Here is a 17,285-nt window from a genome sequence, read left to right on the forward strand (position 1 = left end):
TCTTTGCATGGGATGTGTATAGATGTGCAATTTTTTTTGAAATTTTTTGAAAATTCTTCTATATTTGTATAGTTTTGATTGAGATGTCTCTCCACAATTAAAAGTTAAAAGTAAACTTTGTTCTCTTCTGCCAGAGTATTAGAAATTTCAGAACCATAATTTCTTTTCTCGGGATGATAAATTCACTTCTTTTATTGACCTCTAAATAAATAAAATAAATCTAAAACTGGGAAGAGAAGTTATGAAAATGATTGGACCGAAAACAATCAATGAACAAGCAAACAAAACTAACAGCCTAATATAACCAAACAATTTCGAACTAAATTCATGCTTCAAAATGTTACGCCGTTAATTAACTTTTAGGATAAATATTTTCGATCAGATACATTCTTATTTACATACATGTTCATTCCGTTTGCCACTTCAGATTAGTTTTATGCAAAATTTCACGCATTCATTTTAATTTTTGGACCACAACTAGCTACTAAAATTTTCGCCCGTTTATTTATTGATGCTCGAACCGGCGATAGAGTCTCTCACTAAACATGTTCTAATATGTTGATGCTTCAAAAATTAAAATATTAACATATTTTGAAATGGTAATAATAGCACATGAGATCCTCTATCCAATATTATAATCTTGAGGTTTTCAACAAAGCTCTTAAGTATATCTAGCTAGATCGATTTATCCATAATACAGGAATATTTTATGTACTGCTACTTTAAGTAGTTTCTAAAACCAAAATTAGCACAAACTTTTCAAAGATAAATTTTCATCTCCTCAAAAAGAAAAAGAAAAATGATCAATTTCTTCGTAGATAGACGCTGAGAAAATGATCTTAAGCAATATCTACTTCGCTTAAAAGATGAATATATATACCAACAAATTCCCCATTAATACAAAGATGTCACATAACATTACATAAAAGATAAACCATAAGCAAAGCGCAAATTTCTTGCAAAGAGCTACAACCTATACAAATATAACAAACAAGAGGCTACAAAAGTGTATAGGCGAAACTTAGGGGAGCCTTTGTTGCATGACAACTAGATCATGGGGGCAAGGTGTAATTAACAAAAAAGTATTCTAAACTTAGGTAGAGAGATTTGAATTATTCGAATCCTCACCGGTGGGCTCCACACCGACCTTGCTTCCGTTCTGGCCGCCGTCGGCGTCGTCTTCGTCGGCGCCGTGTATCTGATCGAGTATCAGCACCAGCCCCATGGCGAAGGCGCCGTCGAACCCCGGCTTCAGCGACAGCACGAAGACGTCCTTCCCGAGCACCACGTTGGTGGTCGCGTCCACCTTGCGGCGGACCTCCGCCACGATCTCCTTATCGGCGTTGAAAATGTTGCAGTTCCGGCAGGCGAAGGAGCCTTCGATCTGGTACTCCTCGCCGGGGTTGGTGTACACCTCCACCGTCATGCTCGACCGTCCGATTATCGAGGACCTTCGCACGCTGAACACCGGCTTCTTCCCATCCGCTCCCTCGCCGACGAAGCCCTCCCACCGCTGGTGCAGGCTTGGCCGCTGATTGGGGAAGAACAAATCAGTGAGTTGACTCGACAACCAACACACATGATCGTGGCGCGAAGGCGCGTAATATATATACGGTTGATTAATTAGCATGGAAAATATAGGGATTCGGAGAAAATTTTCACCAGCTGCATACTACTTCATTGATTTGCACAGTATCCGATACCTAATCACGTAAGCATTTTGCCAAAGGACACGTGCAGCATCGGAAGATACGGCGAGAGTGAGACTAATCTCAAGAAAAAATATCTTAATTAAATATTCCAGACTAGCCGAGTCGACTCGGTTGCAACGTTACAATCAGCAGAGAGCACAATGAAATGATCCGATAATTTGAATTAAAAAAAAAAACAACTAATAATTTTCACCAAAAAAATGAGGAAAGCGACGATCTGAGATATATAGATACCTTGCGACGGACGGTGAGGATGCATCTTCCGGCAGCGTCCATGAGAACGACTTCACCCGTATCGCCGGCGTCGGGGCCGTACGAGTCGACTCGGAAGACGAGCTCGCCTTTGCAGTCGTAAGCAGTGAAGCCGTCGCCGGCGAAAAAGAGAGAGGTTTTCCGAACAGTGAGATGCGTCTCGTCTTCGTACACGTAGCCTTCCTCCACAATCGCGCCGCTCTTCATCACTGTCTCCGCCAGTCGCTTCGATGGCCACACCATAACAAAATCGAGAGATCTGTGGCTGGTTAGTTGCGAGAAAAAACTGCGTATTCTGCAGAGAGATATGAAGCAGAACTTTTTAAAAAAAAGTCAGAAAATGAAATAAGCTGAATTAAATTGAAGGTGTGGAGGATATTAATATGAGAAATGGGGGCCTACCTGTAGGAGCAAGATTGGGGACACTTTACCCCACGCCACGTAGTAGTAAAGAAGCATCATATTAATAAAAAGAAAAGCATCATATTAATTAATAAATTATTCCGATTCAAAAAGATTTGGTTATTTAGTTTACTAGTATCATTTTTATAACACATGAATATGATGCACGCGTATTTATTTTCTCATAATTATTAGTAAGTTGCTGGACTAATAATTCAATTGTGGTCCAGTTTATATATTGGAATATTTTTCTCAGTACCAATTAATACAGTTCATTTCTTTTTTCTTTTGAAATGTACTTTTTGTTTTCATATTACATTTTATAATTTTTTGTGAGTTTCATAATTTAAAACGTTTTAAATTCAATCAAAACACATTATATAATAGCATTCTATGAAGTTTAGCTTTTCATACGCCATTATTAATTCATCGGAAAAACTAAAGTGGATTATATAATTAGGACATGCAGTACTTAATTAGTTTTTCTTTTATTACTTTTAGCTTTAGAAATCAGAGGCATGTATATTGTCAATGAGAAAACATTTGACAAAATTTTAAAATTGGATGATCATATGAAGAGATTATGTGACCTAAGTCACCTAATAGTTTTCTAGAATTTTTTTAAATAGAAAGGAAAAATGTGAATGCTGGGAATTTTCCTGTCCAAGATTTTTCCTATTCTGGGTTTTCACCTATCAGGTTTTAATGAGGCCCCGTTCATTTTATATGGACGAATTAATCTAGGATTGTTATCTATAAATATAGAAGGTAAATTCAACCGAGGCCTAATTATTTTTTATTATCATTTTTAGCGGCTGAACGTACCGATAAGATTATTTCCCATTTGACTGATTTTCAACTTTTAATTACTACATTTGGATCAGATAACAATCGAATGATTTTATTTATAAAAAAAAAACATTAATCAGATGAAATGAAAATGAGAAAAACGGGAACCTAATGTCAGAAAATCTGCTTTCTCAAATAAATAGCAAACCAGAATGATAGATATGTACACTTTCGACCAAGCCAGTCGTCACTAAAACTGAAATTGAACCAGGGGGCTTAGCCCACTGGCCACCGGGTCCTCACTTAAGTGAAGTGACCCGGGTTCGATCCTTCTTGGGAGCGAATTGGAGATTGTAGATATAAGGTGGATTTGGTGAATGGAGAGATAAGGTGGTTGTTGGAGTGGATGGGGAACTAATTACTAACATCTAACATGACTTTGCCCGATAAAAAAAAAAAAAAAAACTAAAACTGAAATTGAATTCAGATTTTGGCCTATGTTTCGCTATTAATGATCTGTCTTCTCTTCTCTATGTATTGAAAACGTGTATGATATAATTGACATTCTCCAAACATACACAAATATCTTTATTAAGTTATTAATTTATCATCTATCATTACTTCAATCAAATATTTATTTTTGTAAGACCATAATAATGACAATGTAATATACGACGATTAGTTGGTAAGTGGTAACGTCATAATCTCAAGCCGTAAATATGATGAGTCCAAATTTATCTATATCTTTTAAATTGATATATTGAACTATGAACCAATTTATATAAGACTAAAATAAAAATATATTATACATAAAATATTAGTATTAGATGGAAGCTTTAATTCTATATAACAAACCACGATTTTTATACATAAGATTCATTGACTGTGAGTAGTATATATAGCATTGAGAAATTTGTAAGTGTGGTTTTTTTTTTTTTTTTGAATTTTTTCAATTGTGTTAAATTAATCTTTGCTGAGACGCTAGGGTTCAATAGAGTAATTAATCAGGAAATGTTCTCTCTCTCTCTCTCTCTCTCTCTCTCTGTTTGGACCTTTGTAATTTTATAATCTCCAAAGTGGATTCTTATGCCGTCAATTAAAACTTTAGCCTTATGTGAATTATTTGTTACCAATTTAGTTCGCTTGTTTTAAAACACGAGAATGCCATATGTTTGTTTTGGTCAAGTAAGTGAATCGTAATTAGTTAAAGTAGTTTGTTAATATAGGGAGTACTAGTTTGCACCAGTCACCTAGATTTTGATTAAATTAGCTCAAACGAAGACCAAATTGACAATTTCTTTAAAGAAAAGAAGATGACCAAATTGCCGATTTGAAGGGGGGAAAAAATCTATAATTATAATTAGGATTGTTTTGGGTTTTACTTTCTTTTTTTTTTCTTTTTTTTTTGAGACGGTTGTTTTGGGTTTTACTTAATAAGTAATCCTCCAGAATTATGGGGTTCGGAATATATAATCAGGTCCGATCTTTTTCCAGCGTCACCGACGGTTACCCCTCAATCAAAAAGGTTTTTTTTTTTTAAAGTCTCTTTACAGCTATGATTAGGTGGAAACAGAGGTTCTAATTAAGATTTATTGTGGTAGCTTTAATGTCAATGACGATGAAACATTAAAATTCAACCGACTTTGGATAACAAGTCAAACCTCTCATCAAAATTAGTATAGAAAATCTGAGGCAGTACTTTATTTTTCTAAAATAAAGTTTAGAAATATGTGTTTCCTAAATTATGGTACACGAAAAATTGAGTAAGAATAATGGAGTGAAAAGAAAGCATCTACAACTAGAAGTGATAGGACTGAATTATGGAAATTATAGATTCTTTTGGTCAAAAAATTAAAAGTTAATTTCACATGTACTATTTCACACTTCTAATATTAATTCGTTACTTTTAAGGGAAAAACGTTGCATATTATTCTAGCAAATCCATCTCTACAATAATGTTGCATATTATTCTAGAAAATCCATCTCTACAATAATTGATTGTTTAGTTATACAAAATCTAAGCTCTTGGGCTTCCGCCTGGATAATTTTATTACTATACTTTTTTCTGTTTAAGTTTATCTGGGATACGATACTCTATTTATTAACGGGTTACAATAACACCATTTAGTAGTAATTTATATTGCTAGTACTATAGTAACCACATTTAAAAATAATTATATAATATATTCAACAAATGCGAAATTACACCTGAAGACAATATATAAATTTCATGGGTACTATTTTTGTAACACTTCGAGGGGCATTAGTAATTTATAAATACAAAAAACTCTTTCTATGAATAGACCATATCTTAAAGCCACGTTTTTTAGATTATAGTACTATTATTTGGGAAGCCAAATCTGAATAAAAACTTTGATCCGAATTGTCGGCGCCAATGTCAGTGCATAGCTTAGCAGATCTTACCAACAACGTTTCTATCTTTGGTAATAAGGTCAACCAGACATATCTACCAACTAGATTATATCCAGTCTTACAAGGATGTAATTAATAGTATCATAGCTCAGCATCAGATAAGTTTATTAAATTCGAAACCCTTGTTTTCATTTTCTCATATATAGTTTGATAATTAAGTAGGTTATGTATATAAATAGGGAGAAGATCTGATCAAATGAGAATGAACAAATGTGATGAGAAATAAGAATGAATTTGTAAGATTAGATTTTTAAATCCTATGACCGATATTTATCTAGAGGAGGTGAATTTTTATCAGGGTTCGAATTCTGGAGAAAGCGGAATTTTTATAAATTAATTGAATTTCGTTATGCAGTCATTATAAGCAGTTTATACAACATTTTATACTGACTTATGCATTATTCTCATTTCTTACGTAAGATGTCTACATTTTTATTATTAATACCATAAAAATTACATGTCAATGCATGTAAATAAACACATCTAACAATTTTTTTTATAAGCTAATAAGCTGAAAAGTGTCATATATGAGCTTGATTTGTCTGTGTTTATCAAAGTCTTGATTAGCGAACTCAAATGAACATTTTAACATAATATCTCGTTGCACTACCCAAATATCTTAAATACTGTCCAAACAGGCCCAATTAGGCCATATCTTGAAAGTTTCCAAACCGGTCCAATTAGGCCATTCGTGAATCGTGCTCACTGCCATTCCATCTAATGGGCCATCACCTCTTACTTATATTACTCTTACTCAAATATAAGTTGTGGTATACCTATAAAGGTATGGACTAAAATAAAAACACATCATAAAATAAAAAATGTATATAGGAACAATTTATAAACTTTAAATTATCAAGATTTATTATTGATTCATCATTTAATTTGTTGGATGAATTCATGGTCCTAAGTTCAAATTTCATAGGTAGCGAAAATATTAATTTTCAAAATTCAGGTATTTACACGACAAATTCAATGTATTCTACATGGTATTCGATATTCATACATTTTAGTTGGTTTGTACTTTTAATTTTAAGAGTTTTTTTGCCTAACCCCCTACTTATAAATATATTTCGTATACTTTATTTTCAAGCTATAAATGTGCATATATATATATATATATATATATAGGGAGAGGTTCAGGAAAGAACCATAAATAAAAAAAGAACGGAGAACCATTTTCAGCCATTCGATCATCTAGATCTACGGTGGATGCATCATCTTGTTGGATGAATGCAGATCCTGGGTTCGAATCCTGAAGGGAGCATTTATTTTTATTTTTTTGAGTGCATTAATTTTAACAGCGAATGCATTAATTTTTACAGTGAATACATTAGATTTGATGGTTATCACGTTCTCACAAATAATGTAGTTCTCTCTAGAACCACACCCTATATATATATATATATATATATATATATATATATATATATATATATATAGGGTGGGGTTAACATAGAAACCCCCCTAAGATGAAAACTAGGAACTAATAACAACCATTGATTAAAAGGATATAGATGGTTGAGATCAAACTACTGTTGCACATTTAATTAAAATTAAAAGGGTAGGAATGTAAAACAGAAATTACATTACTTCACGGTTCTCCACTTTCACTCTCACCTATGGTTTTTTAAAAAGGGGCAGACGAATTCTGTGCAAGAGGCGCTCTGTGCAAGGAAAAAATCGGAGAATCTGAATATTATTGCATCGGGGGTGGAAGATAATTCAACATCCGGTGAAACTCTGTAAGATCCGGTGGCGGAGGCATGTTTTTTGTGAATGTATCGGCGACTTTCTCAAGTCAGCGGCTGCAGAAATTTCTGAAGGCGGCGGCGGCGTTGCGTCGAAGGTGGACGAGAATTCAACATCCAGTGAAACTCTGATGGCTGCGAATTTCTTAAAGCGGCGGCATCGAAAATTTCTCAAGGCGGCGGCAGCAGGAATTTCTGAAGGCGGCAGCGGCAGAGGTTACTTTCTGAATCCGGCGCAGGAAGATATATTGAATGGCCCCTATTTCTTCGTAATTTGATATTATCCCACAGCAAAAATTTAAATTGCATAGTTGTTTGATTATCTTGCACACTTGAGATTGATGGCTCTAGTGAAATTTTCATTTGAAGTCTTGTGGAATTAATTATGTTGCATAGTTGAGATTGGAATTGCATAGTTATTGCTAGCGTGTTGCTCATAGTTTAGAGATTGTTAATGGTGTTCTTCATTTATGACACACAATAAAATTTGATTTCACTCATTTTGAGTTTTACACATAAATTTATCCATAATGCATTATTTCATTTTGTTCTTTGTTTTCTGTTTGCCTATATTCATATTACATGTTTGCATAGTTGTTATGTTGTGTTGCATAGGTGAAAATATAAATGCATAGACTAAGTTATTCTCACTGCCCCTCAATTTGTATGTGTTGCATAGAAGGTCGTTTGATCGTTTAAAGTTTTATTTGCATAGTTGCTTGAATGTGTTGCACGCTTGGATCTGAAATTGCATGAGTTGGTGTTGTGTGTTGCACAGGTGGAAATATAAATGCATAGATTAAGTTATTCTCATTGCCCCTCAATGTGTATGTGTTGCATAAAAGGCCGTTTGATATTGCTGCTTATTAAAAATTTTATTTGCATAATTGCTTGAATATGTTGCACACTTGGATCTGAAATTGCATGAGTTGGTGCGGTGTGTTGCATAGATAAAAATGTAAATGCATAGATTAAGTTATTCTCATTGCCCCTGAATTTGTATTTGTTGCATAGAAGGCCGTTTGATATTGTTGCTCATTAAAAATTGTATTTGCATAATTATTTGAATGTGTTGCACATTTAGATCTAAAATCACATTAATGTCACTATGCTTTTATTGTTACATAACATAAAAGTTAATATGTTTTTGTTGTTGCACAGTTAAATATGACTCGCGTAAAGCAAGTAGATGCTAATTAAAATGGTTAATTGAGAAAAGCATTTGGCTAGACTCTGTGCAGCTGGGTATGTGGACTTCCCCCAAATCCAAAAAAGCATTTGGTTGGACTTCGTACAAGATACTGTGCAACTATGCTAGGATGGTCACATAACTACGTCAAAGATGATGGAAAAGATATTTGGATATCTTTTGGTTTAAATAGTACACTGTGTCTAAACAAATTATGTTTAAAATTATGATTACGTATGATAAGTTGTTCTTAAACAATTTTATTAACTTTTACATTAATTTTCTCTTGATCTTTTATATGACAATTGATTATACATGTTTCAAAAATATATGTTATATTTTCTCCAAGGTTAGGTTGGACTATATTATGACGTTAATTAATGAGATAAAAAATGTAAATTTTAAAAATGTGCATTACTTCATAATTACTGTGCGACTGAAATCTACATATAATTATAAAATCATCTGTGTATTTTCGACACACACCTATGCAGTTGTATGCTTTACCATATGTGTGCATTAAATATTATTCATTGTGCAACTGAAGAAACAAAAATTGACTATGTGAAACTATTACGGAGTCTTTAATTAAAAAACGACACTGACAAATTTGATTACTAGTCTTTAATTAAAGTATAAAATAAGAAAAGACTTAACTAACCCCCTAATAATTAAAAAGAGAAAAAAACGGCACAATCAAACTAAAACTACTAATTAGGCGTCTTTTTAAATAGAATAAATTCTAACCACTAGATCTAAAATTTAAAAGGCCAAGATTAGTTCCTAGTTCTCATTTTAATAGAGGTTTTTATTAGAACCTCTCCATATATATATATATATATATATATATATATATATATATAGGGGAAGGCTAAAATAAAAACGCTTCTTAAAATATAAATTAGGAACCATTTTCAGCCCTTAGATCATCAAGATCTACGGTTGATTCATCACATTGTTGGATAAATTCATGGTCCTGAGTTCGAATCCCAAACGTAGCAAAAAATTATTTTTCGCAATTCATGCCTTTTTACAGTTTATTCATGCGTGTTATACATAAAATTCATGCATTTTTGCTGGTTCGTAATTCTTAAAATAAGGGTGGTTTATTCACCTAAACTTTGAAATCATTTACAAAAATGGCCTGAACTTTGAAAAATACAAAAAAGATAGCCTTAACTTTGAAATTATTTGTAAAAATGGCCTGAACTTTGGAGTCATTTGTAAAAATGACATTAACTTTAAAAAATACAAAAAAATGGCATGAACTTTGAAGTTATTTGTTAACTGATAGTTTGTTTGCATTCAACTGATCAGCGCTCACGATTGATATTAAGAATATCATGACGTCATCGTCATGAACAATGATGAGAAGACAAACCATATATACTTTCTTTTCTTTTAAGATTCTAAGCTTTCATTCCTAACTTTTCATTACCTCAACTCGAACCATACATTCTTTAAGTTCTTGAATCTTGATCGATGCATGCCTTTTTGTTGTGACTTTTGTACGTGCATTAAATTATTTAGATTAATGATTAAGCACTTCGTTGATGATGTTACTGCATTAATCCAGGGGCGGAGCCACGCCCCTAAAGACAAGGGGGGCAGAACATGTAAGAAAATTTAAAATAACTTTGATAAAAATAATTCTCTATGATCACTCATATTCTGAAAGCGACGTAATATCAAATCATTATCAACTGTCTAAAAAATTTCTTTCTCAGTATAAGTAACTAATTAAACAATCATTCATTAAACGATCACCCATTCGATTTCGAAGCTGACTTTGACAATCTAAATAGCAGAAAAAACTATTTCCACAGTTGTAGTTGTCACAGGTAAAACAAGTGTCAGTTTAATAAACTTATACACCAATGAATACACAACATCTCTTTTTGTCTTCACCATCTCCATTGCAAGACTTCTGAAATTGTGCAAATTTAACTTCTTTATTTTCTTTCCGATCTCCACGTTAGACAAAAGAAAAAAAATGTAGTTTATCAAAGTCAACTTTTTTCCAATCTCCACATTTTGCCCCTTTTTTCTCAAAATTTTGGTGGGGCAAACTTTTAAAAAAAATAATTATACATATATATTAATATAGTAAGTATGCTAAATTTTTTTTGAGGGGGGGGCAATTGCCCCACCACCTCATAGTGTAGCTCCGCCTATGCATTAATCACAGAGCTAATAGTATAAAGCATCGAGAATGTTGATTGCTCCTCTTCAGCAGATCTATCTGAAGAATAATCTAAGAATCTTAAACGTTACTAATTACTGATCGAACTATGATTTTAAGAAAATTTAGACAGCTGAAATTCTTAACTTACTATTGAGTTTTGGGGGCCATTTGATTGTAATTTGTATATGTTATTAATAATACCAGATGGCTTAACATCATACAAGTCGTTGTAGTATAGTGGTAAGTATTCCCGCCTGTCACGCGGGTGACCCGGGTTCGATCCCCGGCAACGGCGCTTATTAATTTTTGTTTTCACCCTTTCGGTTTTAATTTTGGAATAAAGCTTTCGAATTTATATTTTTTGTTTTCACCAATTTCAGCTGTATCTATTTCCACAGGCGAACACAATCGAGACACATCTTGTTTTTGTCAAAATATCTGTTCATTATTATAATGATCTCATACTATATAGTATAATAACTTTTGCACCAAACCAAATTTGTGATTGTCTGTGTACTTTTTAAGTAATTACATCAATTAACCATGGTATGATCTTGCAAAAAAAGCCCTAACAATTTAAAGACTTGTGAAATAGAAATATTGAAAATATCAAATAAAAAATCTAATCATATTTCTTTTCTAAATATGATTATATGAAGGTATACGTTGTATTGGAATTCCCAAATTAATAAGCAATGGTATTGGATTGGAAACTGTTGGGCTAAGTGGACGAGATCCGTTGGGGTTGGGCTACAAGCTCTTTCTAATAAGATCAATGTATGAATTTGACCCACTTCATTTTGATACAAAACAATATTACATTGTTTCATCCTCAAACACTTTCTGATATGGTTTCATTTTTTCATTTTTGATATTTGTCCTCACGTTTCATTTATTTTCTCCTCAGTGAAAATGAGTGTTACTTTTTGAATAATACATATAAAAGAGTTCTTAGGAGGTTAGGTTGATTTGTCTCTTATAGGGAAATAAAAAGAAACATAGGCTGGATGGAAACATAAAAGCAAATGAATCACATGAAATATATTCTTTCCGTCTTAGAAGTAGTTAATTTTACCCTTATTATTCCTATTATTGCATGGAAAACCAAACTAACATAGAGAATTCGCATTGACTACAAAAGTAAAATGAAAAATTTGATATTATTTTATCTTGAAATCTGAAACTAGATATTTTTTCAAGGATAAAATTTATCTCCAAATTAATAAAACGCTTATTTGGAGATGGAGTTAGTATACGGTTTAGTTAGAGAATGCATCCTATCATAATGTCCGTGCATTTGTGGCTAACTTAGAGCACAATTTGAAATGCAAATGTTGAGCACCAAATAATGTATAGAACAAATAACTGATGCGTATATGACAACTAAAGAACGAGTAAAATTCGTTTATCGACATAATTCAATATGCGCGCAAGTTTCGGCACATACTTCAGAATTGCTATTATAAGTACGTTTTTAGAAGCGGAACGATGATACGACCCCTATAGGGCCCATAGCTCAAATTTCTCCATTTTTTAGGTTGATTCGGCCCTTTTTATTATTTTAGTATTTTTTTTCTATTTTATTTTGATTCCATTTGCTTTTTAGATTTGATTTTTCAGTTGCATTAAGTTTTTTTTTAGGTTTATTTAGGCCTTTAAATACGATGGTTTGATTTATTGGATGACATGCTTTGATTATTTTCATAAATAAAATTATGTAGTATTTTCTTCTGCACGAAGAGCATATGTCATTTGTGTTTTTACTCCCGTGTCAAAATGCAATAAGTAGGGGTGAGCAGAAACCGAACCGACAGTCAAAACCGAACCGAACCGAACCCTATTGGTGCGGTTTGGTGCCTATTCTACTGGTGGTCGGTTCGGTTCGGTTTCTAAAAATGAAAACCGAAAATTTTCGGTTCGGTTTCGGTGCTGTGTTTTTGGTTCGGTTTTGCACCGAACCGAACCAACTAATATTAATATTATATTAATATTTATATTTTACAATAGATATTTAACTTTATAAAGAAAAAACCCTAAATCCTATTCCTAACATCTGCTGCGCCGCATCACTGATCAGAAATCAGAATTCTCAACTCTCCTCCTCCTCCATTTCGCACGTCCTCCTCTTCCCTACCGGCGCCGTCCGCCCATCGCCTTCGGCTCTTCCGGCCTCCAGCGGCGCCGTCCACCAGGCACCGTCTGAGTTTCTCATCTCCATGAATTTATTTGTGTGCGTGTGGCGGAGAAATCAGAGGGAGAAGAGGGGCTGAGGAAAAGGGGGGTCAGGCGGCGGCTGCCCTCATCGGGGAAGGGTGCAGCGCCGCCGTTGACTATTTTGTGTGCGTGTGGCGGAAGGGAGTACCAGCCGCTACCTTCGTGAGTTGTGTGTTTGTGAGTCAGAGTGGTCGAGGGAGATGTGGGGTGTCAGTTGGTGGAGCAAGAGACGAAGCCGGAGGGCCGACAACGGTGTCGCCAGGCGCCTGCGTGCGTTGTGTGCGTGTATGGTGAGAACAGAGAGAGAGACGAGATTAAAGGGAGAGAGGCGCAGCCATAATTTTGTGAATTGAGAAGAGATAGGTTTTTCCAATTTGTGGCAGCCCAAATCGTGGTCGGAACCGACAGTTTTTCCAGTTCGGTTTCGGTTCGGTTTTGGGACTATGATTGGTGCGGTTCGGTGCCCAATTTGAGCATCGGTTCGATTTTCGGTTTTGAGTTTTTGGTTCGGTTTTGCACCGAACCGAACCGATGCTCACCCTTAGCAATAAGTGGAAATTTATAATCTAGTGGTCATTTTAGATGATCGAATACTTTTTTAGTCACCCACTTAAAAATATTACTACAAATTATGTATTTTTTGTCTTTTGGTGACAAAATAAGGACCACCGCGTTACAAGCGCCGTATGAACTGCTTCTCTGTCAATTGAGTAACTAATTAGTAGAGTAGTAAAATATAGTACATGTTGAGCTATTTCCACTTCATGTGGAATGGCCCCACAAAGCCAACAATTTTTGACCTTAGTTGTGCAGATGTAGTGTTGCATTAATTGCAACATTTACATTGGAAAGAATTTTGCAGCAAACAGCCCACCATGTATCTCGGCAATGCTGCGGATAAAAGATTTGAAGCCTCTATCTATGAGTTCCATTCTACAATTGCGGCTGTAGGTGGCTATAGGGGAAGAAATTTGCAGCCCAAATTTCTCTATAAATTGAGGCTCATTCTGCCAAATGAAAGAGTGCAGAAGTGCGAGAGGTGTGAGGCAAAACAAGAGAGAGTTTGGTGAGTGCATTTGAGAGAAGAAAATTGTGAGGAAAAATCATAGGATTTTTCATCTAGAAGTGCGAGAGGTGTGAGGCAAAACAAGAGAGAGTTTGGTGAGTGCATTTGAGAGAAGAAAATTGTGAGGAAAAATCATAGGATTTTTCATCTCTCTTAAAATAGTAGCTCAGTCCTCTTGTGTTTTCCAAGTTATTAAACTTGAGTTTTGTGTTTCCCCTATTTTGTGTAGGGAGAATTTTGTAAGCCTACTATATACATAGTGGAAGATTTCTAGACTACGGTCTCGTGGTTTTTCCCAATTTGGGTTTTCCACGTAAAAATTCTTGTCTCATATTTTCTTATATTTTGCACCAAATATTTTTCTTGGTTTGGATCCCATTTTGTAATCCAGCAAGAGGGAAAAGAATTATCCTGGTTCCGCTGTGCAAGTGTCATTTATTTTGACACTCTTGAATATTTATTCACCACTTTTCCCAACAAGTGGTATGAGAGCCACCTTGGTTCTGAGGCAGATTAAAAATGGAGGAATCGTCGTCGCTTGGTGGTATGTTCAAATTGAGCGGATCAAATTACTCAATTTGGAAGCCAAGCATGTTAGATCTTCTCTATTGTAAGGATCTCTATTTGCCCTTACATGGAGATGATGCCAAACCAAAGGATATGAGTGATGATGAATGGCTCATCATGCACAGAAAAACAGTTGGTTACGTCCGGCGCTTCATTGAACACAGTATTTTTCATCATTTTGCTAATGAGGAAAAAGCTGACGTTCTTTGGAAGAAAATGGAAGCTATGTTTGAAAGGAAAAATGCTTTAAACAAAGCTTCCATCATCAGAAAAATTGTTTGCTTGCGATATGCGGAGGGTGCCAACATGACGGAGCACCTCAATGCATACCAGGGTCTTATCAACCAATCCACCAACATGAAGATTTCTCTTGATGATGAAGTCGTAGCTTTATTGCTACTCAGTTCGTTGCCGGACAGTTGGGACACTCTTGTAGTGTCAATCAGCAACTCGGCTCCAGGTGGAGCACTGACCTTGCAGATGGTCAAAGATTGTCTTCTTAATGAAGAATCCAGAAGAAAAGATCAAGAACGTTCTTCTGAGACAAAGGCGATGATTGCTGAAAACGGAGATCGAGGGAGAAGTAAAAGTAAAGGCTCTCAATACTCGAGAGATAAATCCAGGGGGAAGTCTAAACCCAGAAAAGACTTCAAATGCCATTATTGCGGTGGTCCAAACCACTATGAGAGAGACTGCAGAAAGAAGAAAAGAGATCAAGCGCGTGGAAATAATGAAAAAGCTGAGAAAGACACAACAACAGTTGCAACTGATGGCGATGTTGTCGTAGTTTGCGATGATGCTCTTGTGAGTTCGTCATGCCAACAAACAGACTGGATCGTTGATTCGGGTGCATCATATCACATTACACCACATCGTGATATGTTTGCATCCTACACCGGTGGCAGCTTTGGCAAAGTCAGAATGACCAATCATGGTGTGACAGAAGTTGCTGGTATAGGAGACATTGTCCTGCTTACTGACACTGGATGTAAGCTTATCTTAAAAGATGTCCGACATGTTCCTGATATCAGACTCAATATTATTTCCACTGGCAAGCTCGACGATGATGGCTACATCAACCATTTCGGCGAAGGAAAATGGAAGCTAATCAAAGGCTCTCTAATTGCAGCAAAGGGTAGAAAGCAAAATTCTCTCTACATGATGCATGCAACGTTGTCCAATGGAGAGGTGAATGCAGTCGTCAAAAATTCCTCCATTGAGATATGGCATAAGAGGCTTGGGCATTTGAGCCAGAAAGGTCTGGAGATCTTGGCTAGAAGAAGCCTCATCCCTGAGGTTAAAGGAATGCACTTGGAAACTTGTGTTGATTGTTTGGCCGGAAAACAACACAGAGTTTCATTCAAGAGCTTCTCTCCCTTAAGAAGAGCTCAACCTCTTGATTTGGTGCACACAGATTTGTGCTACATGAAATACAGAACTCTTGGTGGCGCACTATATTTCGTCACTTTCATTGACGATTTTTCGAGGAAAGTCTGGTGTTTTGCCTTGAAAACCAAAGACCAAACGTTGGAGGTCTTTAAGAATTTTCAAGCAAAAGTCGAGAGACAAACAGGAAGGAAACTAAAGTGTGTTCGTGCAGACAATGGCGGTGAGTACCAAGGCCCGTTTGAGCAACACTGCAGGAACCATGGTATCAAGCTTGAGAAAAGCGTCCCAAAGACCCCTCAACACAATGGCGTGGCAGAAAGGATGAACAGAACAATTTGTGAGAGAATCAAATGTATGCTGTCGCACTCCAAACTGCCAAAATCCTTTTGGGGTGAAGCTATGAGGACCGCAGTGGACTTGATCAACCTTTCTCCATCAACTCCTCTAGATGGTGACATTCCAGATAGAGTTTGGTCCGGGAAAGACGTGTCTTACAAACACTTGAGAGTGTTTGGCTGCAGAGCTTTTGTTCACATTCCAAAAGATGAGAGATCCAAGCTTGATGATAAAACCAAACCATGTATCTTCTTGGGATACGCTCATGAAGAGTTTGGTTATAGATTATGGGACCCAGTTAACAGGAAAGTCATCAGAAGCAGGGATGTTGTATTCCTTGAAGATCAACTTCCTGATGATGCGAAGGAAAAACCTGAATCTAATTCAGAAGTTCCTGTCAACTTAGATCCAGTTCCTTCATCGACACTCCAGAATTACGGGGGAGATACCCAACCGGAGCATGGTGATCCAGTTGATGGCGAAGCAGGTGACGATCAGACTCCACCTGTACAAGATGATGTCCCTCCAGTTAGAAGGTCTACCAGAGAAAGACAACCTTCTACCAAATATAGCCCACATGAGTATGTAATGCTCACTGATGGAGGAGAGCCACAGAGTTTTGTAGAAGCCATGGCGCATGACCAAAAGGAGAAGTGGTTAAAAGCCATGAAGGAGGAGATGAACTCCTTAGTTGAAAATCACACCTATGACTTAGTGAAGTTGCCAGCCGGCAAGAGATCGCTGAAAAATAAGTGGGTCTACAGATTAAAGGCTGAGGAGAATAGCTCACAACCAAGGTACAAGGCGAGACTGGTTGTGAAGGGTTTCAGTCAGAAAAAGGGTGTTGATTTTGAAGAGATTTTCTCACCAGTGGTGAAGATGTCTTCAATCAGAGTGGTGCTCGCGATTGCTGCCAGTTTGGACCTGGAGATCGAGCAACTTGATGTGAAGACTGCATTTCTGCATGGAGATTTAGACAAAGAAATCTACATGGACCAAC

General features: G+C 35.7%; 1 protein-coding gene and 1 non-coding gene across 2 annotated transcripts; one reads left to right on the forward strand and one right to left on the reverse strand.

Annotated features, from left to right (window-relative positions):
- Positions 1–854: 854 nt before the first annotated feature.
- On the reverse strand, positions 855–2,527 carry LOC130992287 (protein LURP-one-related 5-like). Its single transcript, XM_057916853.1, has 2 exons — positions 1,947–2,527; positions 855–1,531 (listed from the first exon to the last, which is right to left on the reverse strand). Exons 1-2 carry the CDS (start codon positions 2,205–2,207, stop codon positions 1,094–1,096), a joined length of 699 nt encoding a protein of 232 aa, XP_057772836.1. The 5' UTR covers positions 2,208–2,527; the 3' UTR covers positions 855–1,093.
- An 8,409-nt stretch (positions 2,528–10,936) lies between these two features.
- Positions 10,937–11,008, forward strand: TRNAD-GUC (transfer RNA aspartic acid (anticodon GUC)). The gene has a single exon. It is a non-coding gene; the product is annotated as a tRNA-Asp (tRNA).
- The last annotated feature ends 6,277 nt before the right edge of the window (positions 11,009–17,285 follow it).

This window comes from Salvia miltiorrhiza, chromosome 7 (genome assembly GCF_028751815.1).
Source record: "Salvia miltiorrhiza cultivar Shanhuang (shh) chromosome 7, IMPLAD_Smil_shh, whole genome shotgun sequence".
NCBI lineage: Eukaryota > Viridiplantae > Streptophyta > Magnoliopsida > Lamiales > Lamiaceae > Salvia > Salvia miltiorrhiza.

What these genes read in the sequence shown, in the direction of transcription:
- LOC130992287 (XM_057916853.1), bottom strand. Translation starts at nt 2,207, where the DNA reads ATGGTGTGGCCATCGAAGCGACTGGCGGAGACAGTGATGAAGAGCGGC. An exon ending in TCCTCACCGTCCGTCGCAAG is followed by an intron (nt 1,532 to 1,946) that starts GTATCTATATAT and finishes TTCCCCAATCAG; the next exon opens with CGGCCAAGCCTGCACCAGCG.